Source organism: Vulpes vulpes, chromosome 2 (genome assembly GCF_048418805.1).
Source record: "Vulpes vulpes isolate BD-2025 chromosome 2, VulVul3, whole genome shotgun sequence".
Classification (NCBI taxonomy): Eukaryota; Metazoa; Chordata; class Mammalia; order Carnivora; family Canidae; genus Vulpes; species Vulpes vulpes.
The window spans coordinates 108,976,758-108,997,209 of NC_132781.1; the positions used below are offsets into that span (position 1 = coordinate 108,976,758).

General features: G+C 42.3%; 2 protein-coding genes across 7 annotated transcripts in view; one reads left to right on the top strand and one right to left on the bottom strand.

Annotated features, from left to right (window-relative positions):
* CDC123 (cell division cycle 123) overlaps positions 1 to 509 on the bottom strand; it is a 62,024-nt gene extending 61,515 nt beyond the window's left edge. Inside the window, exon 1 of the mRNA XM_026016537.2 lies at positions 1 to 509. Coding sequence (XP_025872322.2) covers positions 1 to 509 — 509 coding nt within the window.
* NUDT5 (nudix hydrolase 5) overlaps positions 461 to 20,452 on the top strand; it is a 26,689-nt gene continuing 6,697 nt past the window's right edge. For 2 of the 6 annotated variants that reach the window (XM_072749541.1, XM_072749540.1), the window contains exons 1-6: positions 461 to 601; positions 11,631 to 11,734; positions 13,141 to 13,208; positions 17,432 to 17,481; positions 18,677 to 18,784; positions 20,038 to 20,133. In XM_072749541.1, the coding sequence (XP_072605642.1) occupies positions 11,672 to 11,734; positions 13,141 to 13,208; positions 17,432 to 17,481; positions 18,677 to 18,784; positions 20,038 to 20,133 (385 nt within the window). In that variant the 5' untranslated portion in view covers positions 461 to 601; positions 11,631 to 11,671. Of the gene's footprint in view, positions 602 to 767; positions 1,079 to 10,471; positions 10,700 to 11,630; positions 11,735 to 13,140; positions 13,209 to 17,431; positions 17,482 to 18,676; positions 18,785 to 20,037; positions 20,134 to 20,452 lie in introns of those variants that run through there. The other 4 variants (XM_072749542.1, XM_026016551.2, XM_026016557.2 and 1 more) reach the window with 3 other exon arrangements.

Here is a 20,452-nt window from a genome sequence, read left to right on the forward strand (position 1 = left end):
CTCTTGATAGTAAGGCTTCGGAACAGGGGGTACCACGCGGAGAACTGACAGCGCAGCACATGCTCCTTCTTCATCCTCCAGCCGCCGCCGCCGCTGCCGCCGCCGCTCCCTCTCCCTCTCCTTCCAAGCCCCCTCCCGGAACCCAGGTCTCCCGTCCCGGAAGTCGCCGCCGAGCTGTTTTGGCTCAAGCACTCTTCCGGTCCGTCAAGGAAGGCGGTGGTAGCGGGAACGCGAGCGAGGAAGCTCGCGGGGCGTCCTTTCACGAGCGCGTCGGACGCGCGCACACACACGCGCGAGCATGCGCACACGCACAACGCGCCCGCGGCTCGGGAAAGGAATTCCGGAAGTGGCGAGGAGGAGGGACGGGAGGGGGGATGCTGAGCCGCGCACCGCCCCGGAAGGTGATTTCCCCAGGCGGGGTTGAGGGCGGGGCCTCTACGGGAGCCGGGAGGGGCCGAGGGCGCTCCTCTGGCCACCGCGAGGTGCGGCTGTGCCTGAAGCGGTAGCATCGGGTCTTCGGAGGCTGCTGCCTCGGGGTCGCGCTTTCTTCTTTCGTCCCGGTCCCCCGAGGAGTGCCCTGCGCTTGACGCCGCGCCTCGGGGTAGGCACGTGGGCGCGGGCCCCCGGCGTGAGGGGAGGGGGGCGAGGGCGGACCGCCGCGCGCGTGTCCCGGTCTGCGGAGCGGGCTCCGGGGACCCGGGGGGGGGCGGGGGGGCTCCGGGGAAACCCGAGCCCGGGAGGGGTGCGGGGGGAGGGCGGGGCTGCTCGGAGGGGAGAGAGCGGGGAGCGCCGCGGTGACCTGTCCGTGCAGCGCGGTGCTGGGAGCATCTGCTAACGGGGGGCGCGGGGGGGCGCCTCTGGGTTCGTGGAGGGAGAGACGGAATCGTGGCCGGACGCTGCTGAAATTGGGGGGAAACCGACGCAGGAGGAGAGGCGCCTCCGTTGAGCGTAGGAACCCCGTGTCCCAGCCCTGCCGGACCAGCAGCCTGGAAGCCTGCAAGCCTGCAAGCCTGCGGCCGGACTGCCCGCCCGTGTCGCCGGGCCGCGAGGCTGCATTCCCGAATCCTACTCCAGGCAGGTTTGCAAATTTGCACGATCACTTAAAAAAAAAAAAAAAAAAGCTCTTTTCTCCATCACTCCGTCGCGACGTATCAGAGGGCGAGCAGACCCGTAGAATCGTAGAAGCGTTTAGAAGCGTTGAAAAGTTCACTTCTGTGCGTGCGCGTCTTCCGAAGAGTGGGATGCTGGCTGCCGAGAAGGACGCCTCTGCCCCCCGGCCTCGCTTGCTGCGGCCGCGCCGTCCCAGCCCCAGTCGGCGCTGTGTCCGCCCAGGGCGCGCGTTATTTTTAGGGACTTCGCTGAAAAACCTGCACACTGGCAGGGTCCGTGCCGGCGGTTGCAGGTTAGGTGGAGGTGGGAACCTGCACGGACAACAGGCCTCTTCAAAAAAAAAAAAAAGAAAGAAAGAAAAAAGGATTGGTGAGGATAATTGCAGGCTCCTCTGCCTATTTTTTTTTTAAAGATTCATTTATTCTATTTATTTATGATATACAGAGAGAGAGAGAGGCAGAGACACAGGCCGAGGAAGAAGCAGGCTCCATGCAGGGAGCCTGATGTGGGCCTGGATCCTGGATCCTGGGATCCTGTCCTGGGTGAAAGGCAGATGCTCAACCACTGAGCCCCCCCCGGGCGTCCCTAACTGTTCGTTTTGATTTGACCTAGAAGTAAACAGGTTGCTGCTGGAGGAAAATGCTAGCACGGATGGGGTGCATTGAAGCAAGGCTTTTTTTTTTTTTTTTTTTTTTTCTGTTGAAGATAAGAATTGATGGGTGCATAGAAGATTAAGTAGCAACTGGGACTATAGTCCTTCTGGGAGGAGTCCTCTGTTTAACGGCCCAGGAAACGAGTTGCAGAGGTTGAGGCAGCTGTGAAGCATTAATACAGAACTGGTTATTTGTAGAGAAGCAGCCAAGTTTGTAGACTTAAAACACTACAGGGAGGGAATTTGTTACAGATGTCTGTTCCTCGGGCTCTACATACACTTTGGAAGTGGTGAGTTCGTGGCTTTTTTTTTTAGTATTACGGTTGATTTTTAAGTTGACTAGCTACACAGTTTACACAGTTTAGTAGTCCCAAATAAATCAACATTACAAACACGCTCCAGTATTTTGAACGGACGCAGCTAAATTCCCTTCGATTATTCTTTTAGCCACCGTGTTTGTCTTTTCACTTAGCCAATGAAGTGTTTATACTCGTTTCTTCGATAAAACCTTTTACAACAGTGGAAATAGTTGCTTTTTCTCACGCAGGCCTAAAGATACCAGTAGCTAAGTGACTGTGGGGGAAGGGCTTTATTGTACGATTCCAAATTAAATAATGAAGAAACCTTTCCGTCTCTGAATCCCAGAACGTGACTAATGCGTCTAAATTAATACTTCCATCTGCCTGCTGGTTTTATCCACCTGGATGTCTTACCAACATCTCTAACTCAGTGTGTCCATATTTGAACAGTGTACTACCCCTTTCTCCTGATGTCCCAATGTCCTTTAAGAACATCTCCTTGGAATTAGCTTTGAAAACCCCTTCCCTAGACACTGGTTTGAGACAAGTAATAAAGTTTCATGTGCAGGGAGTTAAGTCTGTTTCCTTGCTACTGCTACCACCCTGGACCAAACCTATGGTATCTCTTGCCTGGGCTATTGTAGGAGGTTCTTTACTGTGTCATTACTATAGGACTGTAACCAATTAGCCTTCCCAAGGGTAATTAGTTCACAGCCCAAACTAAATGTAATGATCATAAATCACCAAGTAGTGTAATTTCAGTAAAACATTAGTTCCCTCTCTGCTCCCCCAACCCCCTCATCTGCCGGAAAAGAAAAGAAACTCAGTGGCTTTCCATAATTAACAAATTACAGGAAGTCTTGATTATCTGAGGATAATTGTCAGTAAAGGAAAATTCACTTAAAGTGGATCCATCTGATGTGGATACCAAACTTGCACCATAACAAAAGAAGGAATGATCAAAATACCTTTTTATTTTTTATTTTTTCAAAATACCTTTTTTAAAAAAACTAATTTTTTAAAAGTTTTATGATTATAACCAAGGCTATTAAATGTAACTATACTAATTGATTACTTGTTCATTATAAGTCATTATAAGGCTTTTCTGTGTAATTATTCTGAAAGAATATGGAATGGCATCATAGGCAGGCCTCGGCATTTGATGCTTGACTTTACACAGTCATAAAGTTACTTTTGCAAATATTAATCCTTTCCTGCTTAATTTCTTTCAAAATGCCTTTTTGGAAAGGTCTCAATCCAATCATTAACTGTTCCAAGTGTCTGACCTTGGTCAGTCAGAAGCTTCGCTTATGATTTGAGCCTCTACACCTTTTATTCGGTCGAACATGAATGATGTTTACAGTACTCAACTTTTACTTGGGAGAGTGTTACCAACATGTTGTATCTTGTGATTTTTGCTATACTTTGCAATCTCAGTAAACTGCAGGGATTCCAGTATGGTAATAACTTAATGAGAAGGCTGAGTGCAAGCTCCCCCTCCCACTTAACCTGAATCCAGGGGTTGTTACTAATACTGAAATACCCAAGATTGTGAAAATGTAACTGTTTCTCTTCCTCCCTTCAGTGGAGAATTCTAAGTGCTATCCCCAAGAGGAGCTCACATAGTAACAAGAGCTTGTGGCATGCCACTTGGAGTTGTTGGGTGCTTTATTTGCCCTGAAATTTGGAGGAAGGAGCAGATGTCCAGCTAAATCTGCGTTAGCCCTTGAAAATGTGTTTGCAGACGTTAATTTTTTTTTTTTTAAGATTTTATTTATTCATGAGAGACACAGAGAGGCAGAGACACAGGCAGAGGGGGAAGCAGGCCCCATGCAGGGATCCTGATGTGGGACTCAATCCTGGGTCTCCAGGATCAGGCCCTGGGCCGAAGGGAGCACTAAACCGCTGAGCCACCCGGGCTGCTCTGCAGACGTTAACGTCATCCATTACATGGTAGTTTGTTTGCAGGGGTTTGTTGTTGTTGTTGTTGTTGTTGTTGTTGTTTTGGAGAGGGTGGGAGGGAAAGGTTGATGACCACAGAGCTTGCCAAACTCTATTGTAATTTCTTAACCCTTCCCCTATTAGTGTCTGTTTTTCCTGTGGTTCTACGTGAAATGCTTTCCCTGACTTCTTGGTATCTAAGTCATATCTTAATATGAAATGGTTTCTTGGTAGTAGTAGCCTTTTCACAGTCTGCTACTTTCCCTGCCTCCCAAGTGGATGTGATTTGTTGCTCACTTACACTCTGGTATTGCGTTATCTCTATAATAGGCATTTACCCTTCTGGTTCTTTGTGAGTTGAACTATGAGGTCCCCAAGGGCAGGGTTACATTGTCAGTTTGCATTTAGTGTGTGTATGTATGTGTACTCAAACATGTGAACTGCCCATGTTCACAGAGCCAGTTAGCCTCCTGCCTACCACTGTATGTCAGTTCTAAGAATCCTGTGATGTTTTCCCTCACAAAAGGTTTTGGTGCCCTGGAAAAATCGTACAGTTAACACATCATAGACCTTCAGTGTTCAGACCAAACTAAATCCACATAAAACAGATTATGTGAGTTAAAACAGTAGAACACGTTAGGTACACAGGTATTCTTTGAAGTATAACACACATTATAGCAGCCTAGCAGCAAAATGTAGATGACTTGAAATTCTAGCTAATGAGGTGGATAAAATTTACATTACACTTTACTTTTAAATCTAAAAATAGCGTTGAGTGAGCTCAGGAGAACTCTATCACAGTAACTGAGACAAGGGTGCAGCATGCAATGGAGCCTTGTTTCTTTCTGCACTGCCTTCCTTGTAGGGACTGGTCCCCAAATGGCACCACTTAGCTTCTGGTTTTGAAATGGTGCTAGAAATAATATTCTTTTTCTGTTTCAGTAGCATTTTTTATTTTTTAAAAAAATATTTTTATTTATTTATTCATGATAGGCATAGAGAGAGAGAGAGAGGCAGAGACACAGGCAGAGGGAGAAGCAGGCTCCATGCCCAGAGCCCGACGTGGGACTTGATCCTGGGTCTCCAGGATCACGCCCTGGGCCAAAGGCAGGCCCTAAACCGCTGAGCCACCCAGGGATCCCTGAGTAGTATTTTTTAGATGATTTTATAATCCCGAACATTTTGCGAATCACAGAATAAAGAATATACCTTTGAAATCACCCTTTAACCACATTTTTGGGTTATTTACACTGTCAGCAGATTGCTACAAAATACCGTTGCCTCTGGGGGCTGATTGCATTCCAAGTAATTACCCTGGAGAGGCCCAGCCCCGTTTGCTACTTTCTTTCTTTTTTTGTAATTTATGTGTGTAGTTTTTTTGTCTTTCTAGCTCTCTAACATGCTACTTTAAATATTTTTTAATATAATCTGTTGGGAACAGCTGTTTATAGCTTAACATTTGTTGACCAAAAATTCGTCTTCTGATTACTAAAACTGTGTTGTAATGGAGTTTAACCTGTTAAATGAGGAGTACCAGATGAGGGACTATCCTTCAGAACAGTACTTGCTCACCTTTTGGCCATCAACAGTCCCTTTGACAATCTGAGAGAAACTAATAAAGATAAAAAAAAATTTTTTTTTAATAAAGATAAAAATTTAAGGGAATGTAGCAGATAATTTAAATGTTTTAAAGTTGTACGTAAATTTGAAAGAGCTGGTGGCTCCTTTGCCCCTAAAGATACTCACCTGGGGACGACCGGGGCTTTTTCAAAAGGAGGTAGAAATCTAACTTCATCCAGGCATCATGCACCATTTTAGACAGATTACGTTGTGCACTCAGGTCACTTGGGTGCCTAAAAACTATTTTCTCTTACGTAATAGACTTAAAAGCAGAGGAAATATTCCTTCTGTGACGTATATGTTACTAATAGCAGGGAGTGGAAATCTGGAAGATAAAAATCTAGGTGGAGAAAATTCTTTTATCTGGGTCTAGAGACCGCACAGGCAGGATCACTAGCCAACCTTTGACTGTAGCTATCGTTTGTTTTCATCTCGGTCAGCATACTACTTTGATCGCCTGTAACAATGTAGATTATTTGTCATATGTAAACCAATGCTGGTTAAAAGTTTACCAGGAATAACTGCCTCTTTTTTTATGCTTTGGGCATATAGTCACTGTTCTAAATGACTGTCTCTAAATAGCCATGTAGGTTACTGCTTTATTAACTTTTAAGCTTCTGTTCAGATGTCACCAAACTAATGTGGACTTTCCTGATCACGCCATAAAGATACCACCACCACCACCACCACCACCACCACCCCCCGTACCTTTTCTACTCTTCTTACCCTTCCGAATCTTTCTCTGTAAAATTTAGAGTCTCCAATATAAATTTTGTATATTGTTCCTCATTTTTCTCCCACCAGAAAGTAAGCTCCTGGAGGGCAGGGTCTTTCTGCTGTCCTAGCGCCAAGGACACAACCTCACTGCCAGTGGGTCTGCCACAGGGTGTGTTAGCCAAGTTACCTAAGATACACAGTCAATGTTTGTTTTTCATGAACATTATCACAGTTTGTGCATACTTCTTCATGGTTTAAAAGAGTGTGAAAATGTATACATGTTTCTTTCTCTCGTCTTCATTAAGTGGTTTTTATTTCTTTAGCATAAAATTGCTTTTTCTTACCTAAGTCCTCAAGTTTTGCTTCTTTGCCAAAGTCCCTACTGGAAATTGAATTCCTAGGTTTGCCCACAAAATACTCTGCAAACAACAATGTTGATTACATCTTCATAATACAACAGAAATACATTTAATTTTACAACAGAAATAGATGTTGAGTGTCAGGCAAAATAAACACCCAGAGGACAGTAAAATGATTGCTTGGGTACAGTGGTGCTGCACATTACTATCCTGTTGAGATCAAAGGAAAGCTCTTTGAACTAGTCTCCTAGGCTTTGCCAATCTTTGGACCTAACGTGGCTTTCAACAACCCAACTCTTTGTCCCTTGGGGATTTTAAGACTGCAAAGGTTGTTGTTGTTAATTGAGATGTAATTCACCATAAAATTCACCTTCTTAAAATTGTAATAGTCCATGGTTTTTAGTGTATTTGCAAGATGGCGCCCCACCATCACCACTATTTAATTCTAGAACATTTGTCATCAAAAAGAAACCCTATACTCCTATGTAGTTATTTCCTAGTCTCTCCTTACCCCAAGTCCCTTGGCAACCACTATCTGCTTTCTGTATCTCTGGATTTGCTCTTCTGGATGGAAGCATACAATATTTGGCCTCTTGTATCTGGCTTCTCTCACTTAGCATAATGTTTTCAAGGTTCCTCCATCTTGTAGCATGTATCAGTACTTCACTCTTTCTTATGGGTGAATGTTACTCCATCGAATGGATATACCACATTTTCTTATCTGTGCTTCAGTTGGTAGACATTGAGGTTGTTTTCACCTGAGGCTATTATGAATAATACTGTGATGCACATTTGTGTACAAGTTTTCATAAGAGCATATGTTTCACCTCTCTTTGGTACATACTGGGAGTGCAATTGCTGGGTCATATGGGACCTCTGTTATTAACCTTTTGAGGATTGTTTTCCAAAATGGCTGCACTGTTTGCATTCTTTCCAGCAATGTATGAGGGTCCCAGTTTCTCCACATCCTCACCAACACTTTTTTTTTTTTTTAAGATTTTGTTCATTTATTCATGAGAGATACAGGCAGAGGGAGAAGGAGGCTCCATGCAAGGAGCCCGACATGGGACTCCAGGATCACGCCCTGGGCTGAAGGCAGGCGCCAAACCGCTGAACCACCCAGGGATCCCCAACACTTTTTATTATCCAACTTTTATTGTAGTCATCATAATAGGGATGAAGTGTGGTATCTCATTGTGGTTTTGATTTGCCTTCCTCTGATAGCTAAAAGTGCTGAACATATTTTCATGTGTTTATTGGCCATTTGTGTATCTTCTGTGGGAAGATGTCTATTCAGATCCTTTGCCTATTTTTAATTAGGTTGTCTTTTAATTATTGTGTTTTAAGAGGTTTTTTTGCATATTTCAGATACAATTCTATCAGATTTGTAAACTGTTTTTCCCATTCTCTGGGTTGTTTTTTTACTAATTTGAATGTAAAACACAAGTTTTTAATTGTGATGAAGTCCAATTTTTCTTTTTGTTAAAGAAAAAGACCTTATATATTCACGAGAGACACAGAGGGAGAGAGAGGCAGAGACCTAGGTAGAGGGAGAAATAGGCTCCCTGCAGGGAGCTCCTGCAGGACTCGATCCCTGCCTGATCTGAAGGCAGACGCTCAACTGTTGAGCCACCCAGGCATACCTAAAGTCCAGTTCATTTGTATTTTCTTTGATTGCTTCTGCTTTATGTGTTAGATCTAAGAGATTATTGCCTACCCCAAGATCATGAGGATTTACACTTATGCTTTCTTCTAAGAGTTTTGTAGCTTTTAGCTCTTATATCTTTGATCCATTTTGAGTTAATTTTTATATACAATGTTAGGTAGAAATTCATTTTCTTCTTTTTTTTTCCTAAATATTCCACCTATTTACAGAGAGAGAGAGACCTCACACATGTGCAAGCAGGAGGAGGAACAGAGGGAGAGGGAGAGAGAATCTCCAGCAGACCATGCTGAGTGCAGACGCCAACACAGGGCCCAATCCCATGGCCCCAAAATCACAACCTGAGCTGAAATCAAGAGTCGGACGCTCAACCGACCAGACCACCAGGCACCCATGAGGCTCGTTTTCATTCTTGTGAATGTATACATCTGAGCCCAGAACACTCCCTTGAAAAGGATATTCTTTACCCCCCTTGAATGGTGGTACTCGTTGACCATAAATTTGTGATTTTAATTCTGGACTCTGTTCTGTCAGTTTATATTGTCTATCCTTTTGCCAGTACCCACACCATCTTGATAGCTGTGGCTTTTATAGTAACTTTTGTATTCAGGAAGTGTGAATCTCTTACCTATGTGCCAAGATAATTTTGAAATTGAGCTTAAGTTAAATAACGACAAGTAGACAAGGAATCATTCTTCAAAATAAGTCTCAGCAGGCCCCAAACTAACCTAATTCTTAGGAACAGAATGGCCCTCTAGACTAACCCAGTCAGATCATTTTTTTCCTCCCTTCATTTATTCAGCAGTGATTTTAGGGAGATTCTATACCAACACAACTGTGAGCAATGTTGAACACTGGACAACGTAAAAATCTAGTGTCCAGGAGATGGATTTGGAAATTTCATCCCATGTAGGAGACATCAAGGTTTTCAGCCAGAGTTCTGATGGTAGGGTTAGGACACTCTTAAGAAATGTTAGAGGCAAAATTTTTAGGGCTTGCAATGGATAAATTATAAGTCGGTGAAAGAGAATAAGGGATTGGAGCTACCTCTATTTCTAGCTTGGGGATGATGGGTAGGTGAAGTCGATGGGCAGATGGTAGAGGAGTAGACTGCACAGGGTTGAATAAATACACACAGTAGTGTCATCTGGTCTTTCAAGAAGTCCAGCAAGGCGGAAGGAGAGAACAGGGTCGTGAAAAGGTTAAATGTGTTTGTTTTGTTGGTTGTATTTTAGGATGGAGCATACTTAACTGTCTGGGATAAAAAAAAAAATTGCAAATGTGATGGGTGGTTTAATTATTACTGTAGATCTCAAAAGAAACAAAGACATTCTTTCCTCAAAGACAGTTGGTAGGAGAGATGATGTTTGATGATCTGTATTTTCCCTGGAGCTACCATTAGAAGGTAGGTATTAAGGAACTTTACAACCTAAGAGTAGTTAAAGGGTTAGAGTAGCCACTGAGAACTGTAGGTAAAATAACAAGGAAACAAAAAATAGGAATGAGAAAGACAAGACAGAGGATGGGTTCAGGAAGTCTAACAGCTAAACATCAGTTCCTAAAAGAAAAAAACAGAGAAAATAGAGGGCAAGAGATTATCAGTGAAATATTTCATGAAAAGTTCCCCATAAAGAAGCACAGTATAGATTCCAGATTGAAAGGACCCATTTGACAAAACAAGGGTAGGGGATTGAAGGGACAAACTTACAGGGGCACCTGGGTGGCTCAGTCTGTTAAACGTGCAACTTTTGATTCCATCTGATCTCAGGGCTGTGAGAGCGAGTCCCGCATCGGGCTCTGAGCTCAGCTGGGAATCTGCTTGAGATTCTTCTCTCCCTCTGCCCCACCCCACTTGCGTGCACTCACGTGTTATCTCTCTCAAATCTTTAAAGAAACAAACAAAAGGCATAAACTTCCAGTTATAAAATAATTAAGACACAGGAATGCAATGTATGGCATAGGGAATATAGTTAATAATATTGTAACAAGTTTGTATGATGACAGATGGTAGTGAGATTTCCTGGGAATGACTTCATAATATGTGTAAATGTTGAACCACAATGTTGTACATCTGAAACTAATATAATATTGTATGACAACTACATTGCAGAAAAAAAAAAAAAAAAAGGAAGGACCTATTTGAGTACCCAATATAATATCAGTATGAAGATGTAACTACAAGTTTCCGGAGAAAGAAAATAGGCCACAGAGAGAAGGGATCAGGAATCAGAATGGCTTCCGATTTCACAGCAGCAACACCAAAAGCAAGATAACTGAGCAAAGCCTGCATATTTCCAGCAGAAAATTATTTTCAGCACTTATTTCTATATGCAACCAGGTAATTCAATCCACTATGAGGGGCAGAGAAAGATTTTCAGACACTCCGGGTACAGAAACAGGAGAACAAGCCAAGAATAGAGGATGTAGTAGTATACAACAAATGGGATGGGACATGCTCTTTCCACAACAGACCTAGTGGTACTCATCAACTCATGTACAGCTGTGACTTCAATACATGATAAAACTTTAAAGTGAAGGATGCCTCGGTGGCTCAGCAGTTAAGTGTCTGCCTTTGGCTCAGGTCCGGATCCCAGGGTCCTGGGATCAAGTCCTGCATCAGGCTCCCTTCATGGAGCCTGCTTCTCCCTTTGCCTGCATCTCTGCCTCTCTCTCTCTGGGTCTCTCCTGAAAAAATAAATAAAATCTTTAAAAGACAAACTTTAAAGTGAGTGAGCAACTACAATATGAATGTGTTTAATTCTGCTGAATTGCACATTTTGAAATTATTAAAATGGTGTATTCATTTATCACAAGGTTAAAAAAAAAAAAAAGTTATATAGGAGGTAGAAACAGCCAGCTCAAACCACTCCTACAGTTTAGCTGTAGAAGATAGATAAGGGTCAATAGTTAAGGTGTGAGAATGAGGAGTGGTATACAATTTTTCTATTGTTTTCTCCTTGGAAAGTTTTTAAATTTGGAGTCAGAAAATCCAAAAGTGTCTAATGTAAGTGCCTAGTGCCCTGCCCAGTAGGAGCTTAGCTAACTTGGGCTAAATCTAACTGTGATGGCTGTAGGTTCTTTCCTGGATGTTTTCCTAGGACCTTGGCTTTTAAGTTCCGTCTAGGGCAGGTTTTCCAGGTTCACGTGACAAAAGCAGCTTCGATGACAGATAAGTTTTTCATCATTTAAGTACTTTGACCAGTGGCCTTTGGACAAATGTTTAATTCAGAAAAATAAACGTAGCCTAAACAAATCTTATTATCTTACAGCGTGAACTTCGTGCTTGAAGACTATAAAGACTAGTTTGAAAATGGAGAACCGAGAACCAGCGGATCCTTCTCAAAATACCAAACAGTCTATTATCTCAGAGGAGGTATAAGTTCTTTTTCAGTTCCCTTCCCTCTCCCCACAGAGAGCTGAGTTTAAATGAAATGTATAAACTGTGGTTTCAGATGCTTAATTCTTTTCTTTTTTTGTATTTAATTCATAAAGACCGTTTTTTTTTTTTTAAGGTTTTATTTATTTATTCATGACACAGAGAGAGAGAGAGAGAGAGGCAGAGACACAGGCAGAGGGAGAAGCAGGCTCCATGCAGGGAGCCCGACGCGAGACTCAGTCCCGGGTCTCTAGGATCAGGCCCCGGGCTGAAGGCAGCGCTAAACCGCTGAGCCACCTGGGCTGTCCTGTAAAGACAATTTTTAAACATTATTCCTGCTCCCTTTTTAGGACATTTTGCTCTTGTGTGGGAGGAACAGTGTTGCTCTTAATTATATGTGCTAATGAAATGGAGGCTGTTTCTAAAGTGGATTTTGGCAATTCAAAAATACTCAAATTTTATTCAGAGTTTCCCTGGGTAGAAGAATAAGTCTTATTCTTGAGTTTTAGAATTTTAGACATTACATACTTAAGTATCACATCTTAGCTATTTATGGTCTTGATACAGATGTTTAAGAACAATAAGAATCTAAGTTGTTAGTTGTCAGAATTCCAGAACTAATGTATGCGTTAGTTACATTGTTATTTGGTTTAGCTTTTAATAAGTCTCTTTCTGCAGGAACCATTGCAGTGGATAAATTTTAAAACTTTCATCTTGGAACTCTGATCTTGACACCTTCCTGCAGTTATTTACGATTTAAAAATCTTTCCATGTGGTCTGTGAATAGATCTGCTGGTAATTTTTAGGTTGCTGCTGGCCAGAAGTGAAAGATAGGATAGTAAGAAAAAGGCTACTGCTCTATGTCCACAGTGAAACTCTCCTGTCAGTTCAGTATAGTGACATAGGTAAGTTAGTTCTGGTAACTGAAACTCCATGTCTAGGCGGAACAATCCTGGGCCACTTGTCTCAGATGGGGTGGGAAACCCATGTGTCCCTGGAAATGCAGTCATTGGACATGGTGTCTTTCCATGAGTCTCTACCTGCTAAACACACCTATGTTGACGAGCTCCCAGCTCCGAGGGTAGAACACTAGGTCCCAGAAAAATCCTCATTCCTCGGTCCTCATTCTCCACCCTCCTACCCACCACCTCAAGAGTTTTTCAATTATCATCGCTTTTCACTTTTCAGTATCACATCCAAAAAAGCAGCAGAACCACCCTTCAGGGAAAAAAAAAAAAAAAAAAAAAAAACCTTTCCTTACATTGAACTGAAAACCTGCACACAGACTATTGGGAGGGAAACGTCATTACTGGGAGGGCCAGGCAGAGAAAATCTGAAAGAAAACAAACCTTCTAAATAAAATCCTCAGTTTGAAAGTCTCCCAACTTAATGTCTCCTTTTAGTTAATTTCAGAAGGAAAATGGGTCAAGCTTGAAAAAACAACATACATGGATCCTACTGGTAAAATAAGGTAAATTGTTTTTTTCCATTTTGTAAAATGCTTGGTATTTGGATTCTCAGGGTCACTGTTTAGCATTTGGCATAAACTCTGATAGCTTCCTCATTGTAAACTTGATCTTAAATGAAAACTCTAATCCAGTGTCTTCCCATTGTCAGAATGTTTGGATTGCTTATAATCTCTGGATAAAATTACGTTGTCAATTTGTTATAGCAACAAATCAGGAATTGATCTTAACACCATTCTCCCTGAGGAGATTTGTATGAACCAGAAATTTTGGGCCAAGCCTCATTTAAGCTGATAAAGCAGTAGAATAATTAACATACCCAGCTGCCTCCTTCTGGTGACACCAGTTTTAAATTTGTAAATTAGAAGGCCTAAGGAGAGAATAGTGCCCGGTTTGAGGTAAAATTTACATCCTTTAAACCTTGCTCATGCAAATGTGAATGGGGGGGGGAAAGTTTTGCAAAACATTTCACAGTAACCAATTGCCATAAAGATATGACACTCTCCAACCTAAGTAATCCCACTCCAAGACTGTTTGGAGTCAGATTTGTGCATGAAAAAATGTTCATCAAAATTTAAAAAGACAAAAAACAAATTGAAAGCACCATAACCATTTTTAAAATTGGGAAACAATTGTTACAATGCAACATAATAAAAGCGTATGGGGGAATATAGAGTGATATTGCAACAACTTTGTATGGGGACTACACTTACTGTGGTGGCCATTTTGTAATGTGTACAGTTATTGAGTCACTGTTGTACACCTCAGATACAATATTGTGTATCAAGTATTCTTCAACTTAAAAATGGAGAAGCCATTTTTTAGTGTATTCATTTGGTAAAATCTCTGTAGTTCTCTACAAAGCTGATCCTAAAGACAATCTAGCAATATGAGACAAGGGATTAAATTGATAACAACATTGGATATTGTATATATGTCTTTTAAATTCTTTCCAAATAATATGTAAGAAAAAGCGAGAAGGGAAACGGGCAAAATATTAATGGCAGTTGTGTGGTAAACCTTTTCCTTTTGCTAAGCAGTCCGGTAAGGATACAGAGTTTCTTCTTGAGGAAATACATCTTATCATCCCTGTGAAAGTACACAGAGTTGCCAGTAACTGAAACCACTGTATTTTTTTTTAAGATTTTATTTATTCATGAGAGACACACAGAGAGAGGTAGAGACATAGGGAGAAGGAGAAGCAGGCTCCCTAAGGGGAGCCTAGTGTGGGACTTGATCTCAAAACCTTGGGAATCGCACCCTGAGCCAAAGGCTCAATCACTGAGCCACCAGGGTATCCCTGAAACCACTTTAATTACATTTACTAAACTAGCAAAGATATTAATAAGGGCCAGTGTTGGAGAGCTGGGGGAAACAATGGGCTATCCATTGCACTATTAAATTAAAACTTCAAAATAAGAAAGCAGAACACACCACAGTCCAACAGTAAAAGTGTCCAGTAGAACACTTGACATGAGTTTAATGTACAAAACTAAATAGACAATAACTAGTGGCTACAGAAATGTGGCCAGCCTGAGCCTTTAGGAACACAGTATGCTCAAATACACTTGTATTTGTGAAAATGTAGACTGATTAGAATTCAATTTGTAGTGAGATGGTTTGGCTCTTTTCCCAATGAAGTTGTTTAAGTTTGTAACACAGATATGACTCTTAACGTTAATTGAGCTAAAGAGTAGGTGTTGGTTTACACCAACTCATCTCTTTACCTGACTCCTCTTCCTCTTCCAGCATTTCTTAATCAGAGATGTGCATCAGAATCCTCTGGAGGCTTCCCCCCCACCTGCCCCCAAAATACTCTCATCCAGGTCTCACCTCCAGGGTGTCTGTCTCAATAGTTGAGGGGTACACCCTTAAGCCTACCAAATACCCTGCACTCACGTGACCGTTTATAGCATGTTCACCTCCGTTCTTGCACATGGAGGTCTTCCCCAAGACTTCAAGGCGCTCTTCCATAATATGTTGACATTTCATACCAAAATGTCAGGCTTTGAAGAGTGAATCTCTGTACTTCCCTACCATAGGTCCTGATGTATAAACTTAGTTTTATCCATTACCCAGTATGTAAGCATGTCAGGAAAGATGAAATAGCAGCTAGAAAATCCTTTGTCCCACCATGTTATTCATGAATAAAGATATGGAATTGATTTTAGTTGTGTGAATATTGCCGGCAATATGTGCCTTTATAGACATTCAGGACAGAGCCACAGTCATCCTTTGTTGCCATTCCTGTCTCTCGTGTTTGTTGACTAGGCTTACAGTATGTTATAGAAAAACAGGCTTTCCTAGAACAAGGACTCAAAAAATGGAGGAACTTAACTAGAATCAGAATTTTAAAGCTATAAGAAGTTTTTGAAATAACATACTGTTAATTACCTAGTTTTACAAATAGGAACACACTCAAGGAATTTGTAGGTATGGGGTTAGCTGGCAGGCAGATAGAGATTAAGATTTTCTGGCTCAATCAAATGTCCATCTTGCAGAGTCGCTTGAAGATTATTGGAGCTCTCAGGCATTCCTGGTCTAGGATTCCTTATAAATGCATTTATGTGTCCTTGCTCATGATTTATGGCTCATTACTGATTATTTTCCTTCATCTTAACCACTATAATGATGCTACTCTTTTTGTTTCCCTTTTCCTAGTGTATTTGGGTTGGCATCTTCAGTGCTGCTCCCAGCACTGTCTTCTTCAGTCTTTACAACTAACCTTAAGAGGCAGCAGAGAGAGCTATGCCAAAAGGTGTTTTGTCTCTTGCAATCTGTATTATTTACTGATCAGAATTGCTTGTTGGTTGGCTTCTTGTTACTAACAGGAATGTTGAGCAGTTGTGAGTTATCATAATAGTTTTTGGTTTTCATAGGTTCATTTTGACACATTTGCCATTAGAATTTTGGTGGAATGCTTAAAGATTTACAGTTTATAGAAAGGTTTTGTTTTGTTTTTTAACTAGATTAAATACCTGGATTTTTTCCATAGAAATGTGGCACAGTCTGACCCTTAAGGACAAGGAGGTCAAAAGTGCGAGGACCCTTCTGGGCAGCCCATCTCCTCATACCCACTCTTCTGTGGGGAGACCAATGTTGATGCTTTTCTATGCTAGTCCCCAGCACCACTTGGATGTCCTGCTTCTCTTAGATCCAAAGTTGACTTGCTTCTTCACTATCATCTCTTATCACTGATCCTTTCTGTTTGTTTGGGTTTTTTTAAGATAGATTTATTTATTTTATTTATTTTATTTATTTTATTTATTTTATTTATTTTATTTATTTTATTTATTTATTTATTTATTTATTTATTTATTTATTTATGAATGATAGAGAGAGGGAGAGAGGCAGAGACACAGGAGGAGGGAGAAGCAGGCTTCATGCCTGGAGCCCAACGCGGGACTCGATCCCGGGACTCCGGAATTGAGCCCTGGGCCAAAGGCAGGCGCTAAACCGTTGAGCCACCCAGGGATCCCCGCCTTTCTGTTTAAGGCATAAGAGAGTGAAGGGGAATTTCCCTCACATGCCCTTCCCCTTCAAACACAATTGTACCCAGAACTGGATTTTAGGACAATGTTCCCAGAAAGAAACAGCTAATCAGGCTGGAGCTATATAAAAGGGAGCAGGAACTTGCTGTTACTTATCTAACTTTTTCCTCTATGGATGATCTTACCCTTAGGTAAGACAGATCTCACACATGCAAAAGAGAGCACTTAGCCTAAATTTAATAATTCCTCAATTAATAAATGGAATGGTCCTGCTTTCTTAAATTGTTTTAGGTCACATCAATAACATCTCAGTAGTTCATGTTATGCTGAATATTTTTTGTTTTTAACAAAAAGGCTGGACTTTTCATAAAGGCGTAATCTGCACTGACTGTTCAGTAGCTTCATGGCTTAACTGACTGCTCACCTGTAGATTTATGATCCACACTGAAATATTTCCAGTGAGCGATTTGAAAGGCAGTTCAAGCAAACTACAGGCCTTCTCTTAGATATTCCTCAGAGTTGGATGAAGGATGGCATGTTTTATTTGGAAAATTTTTCAGAAGCTGCAGGAAAGCACGGTTGGCTTTTCCCATAGACTTGTATGGTTGTGGTCTTGACCATTATCAATAGTACACTTGCTTGCTTTGCATCCGAAAGTTCTGGCTGTGGACAGAAAACCCAAGAACATTCTCCCCTGTAATACTAACGATTTTGTTTTTTCTTCTCTGCCTGAACAGAACTTGGGAAACTGTGAAACGTACAACCAGGAAAGGACAGTCGGCTGATGGTAGGAGTGCAAACTCATTACAGCTCTTCATGAAGGAAGTCACCATGCATTATTGCAGGAGGCGGGCTTCTTTTTATTTTAACCAAGACCTCAGAGCAGTTCTCTTCAACTATGACCTTTTATCTTTAAACCTACTTTTCCTTTTTGCAGTGCTATGTGACTAAATCAGGCTTGCTTTCTTTTCTTTTTTAATTTAAAGATTTATCAGAGAGCCCGCGTGAGCACAGGGTGGCTGGGGCAGAGGGAGAGTGAGTTTAAGCAAACTCTTTGCTGAGCTGGGGCTCGATCTCACAACCCTGAAATCATGACCTGAGCCAAAACCAAGAGTTGGATGTTTAACCACATGAACCACCCAGGCATCCCAATCAGGCTTTCTTGATAAATAACTTCTGGCTTGTTATCACGGCTCAGGACAGTGTTTTGGGGGATAAGGTATACTAATATTTATAGCCAAATACAAGTCAGTTTATTTTGAAGCCACATACTGTGTCTAACTATGACTTCTAGAAATACTTTGTATTCTGTTCAAAGGACCTGGGTGAGAGCCTTTAATTTGGAAAAATATTTGGCCCTACTTTATGATGGACCAGTTGCTTTATAAATTGGTGAGGACCATGGAATTAGGCAAAGATTATTCTATTCATTCATCTCACTGTCCCTCCCAGGCATAAATGCTTGACTACAAAGATTGAAAATCACCTCTGGTTGAAGGGAAGTTGGGCAGTAGGTCTTTGTTTTTCCCTTTCATGCTTCCTTTTCATTTTGTTGTCTGTTTTTACTGGAAGTAAACAGTAGCTGGCCACAGCTGCTGTCTTGCCTGCCAAAAAAGTCAGGGGCGAGGGGTTAGCCAAGAGTTCCTCGTAGGCAATTTGTGTTTTCCAGAACGCAATGGGGTTTTGTCTCTGTTTTAAGGCCACGTAAAAGGTTTCTTGGGAGAAAAGGTCCTTGATCCTAGGACAATCAAATCCAGTCTAGCTACATATTCCACAAACTGCAGTCCTGACTTGATTCACTCCTTAAAGGAAACATGAGTGCATGTAGACCAGGGTCACTTCATCAGCAGTCTGGGTTGCTGCAGGGTGAGACGTTTGTCTCTGTAGAGGTTAGCGTGAAGCGGGAATTTGTCCTTGACCTTGTGCTAAATGTTCACGGACGTTTAATTAGGGATTTCCTTGGTTTTTTTTCCTGGTCACAGGTGTGGCGGTCATCCCGGTGCTGCAGCGGACTCTTCATTACGAGTGCATCGTTCTGGTGAAGCAGTTCCGACCACCGATGGGAGGCTATTGCCTAGAATTCCCTGCAGGTGAGTTCCTGTGCCAAGAACTGCAGCGCTTGGACACTGAACACCTTGGCTGCTCCCGCCCCCCCCCCCCCCCCCCCCCCCCAGTTTTAAGTACAACAAAAGCATATTTGCAGTGAGGCACCACCGGTCACATTCTAGTGACACACTAAGCCTGAGAGGCGAGGCAGGGGTGGTGTCCCTGTCTCAGTCCACCCTTTCCAAGCCACCGCTCAGCAGCATTCTTTCTAGCTTCTTTCTGAGTAATTGCTTTTTGCTAATTTGTCAGCTGAATTCATTTTCTGTCACTAGCAATCTGCCTCCGATAAGAAATTTACAGTAGTAACTAGGCCAGACTCCTAACTCCAAACACTATGAGTTTGATTGTCCTGTATGTACACAGGCCAAGGAAACTGTATTAATTTCCACTAGAATATTCTCTTGAGTTGCACAATTAAGTAGAGCTATCCTGAATTTGAGCTCTGTGTCATCATAGGACTTAACTGGGTTGTTCGCATCTGAAGAGATCACATCTCATTTACTTATCATTAGTGGTGTAGGTTTTGTACTTTCAAAGTCCAGCCCCATGATACCCATACCAACTTCTCATTTACCAGACATTTCACTGGAGAAATTAATAACTTAAAAAGTAATAGAATAGCCTCTATTTTACTTTTTCTTTGTGTTATTTCCTTTTAGGTAAAATAACCCAAGCTCTGCTGTCTTCCCCCATGGCCTCTCTAGTTACTGCTTCCCCAAGCACAGCAGCTGCCTACAGCCTGTCAGCCTCCCATCCTTCCCCCTCGCAGGTGATGCTCATGCTGGTGTTTCTCTCCAGGCCTCAGGATTGCTCTGTGAGGGGGGAAGCAAATTAGGTGACACTGTTGGGTGAAGAAACTGAAGTGTGCCAGGCTTCGTGGGCCAGGTCACATATCTGGGTCTGTAACTTATGCCAGTGACACAGCCCAGCCACTCATCCTTGCGGGAATCCGCACTGAGCTGCAGAACAACACGAGTGCTGAGTGGCTCATGAAAACAGTCGAGGTCTAAACAAGAGGAACAGGTGGCAGCTCACGGAACCTACTCAATCTGCGTAGCATTTTATTCTTTGGCCTTTGTTTCTTATAAAAGTTCCTCAATCTCTTTTACCCAGCCAGCCACTTTTCACAGTCCTCTGATTCTTCCTGTGTAGCTAAACAGCAATTATATCAGAAGAAGGAGAGGTTCCAAAAACCAGGGTTTCCCTAGCCCACCTCACAAATGACTTGGACTTCTAGGTCTCATCGATGACAACGAGAGCCCAGAAGCAGCTGCTCTTCGGGAGCTTGAGGAAGAAACTGGCTATAAAGGTGATGTCGCAGAGTGCTCTCCAGGTGTGTACTGCTACCCAGGTGTGCACTCAGGGATAGGCTCTTGAACATTGGTCAAGTGGTAGATTCTTGTGTGTGCAAAGGACTGTTGGGCTGTTCTTTATGCTCAGGATGCAGACGGCTTTTGTCTTGGTTAATTGACTGAAGGGAAATCCTAAGTAGATGTGGTTACCATCTACTAGTGAGCCTCCCATCCGCAGGAGAGCCAGTGTGAACAAGAAGGCCCTAAAGCTGGACAAGAAATGTGCAATTCGTTACCTTTCAGAGTTTCCCACATCCTGAGCTTTATGCTTTCTTAGCTCATCCACATGCCAAGCTCCTC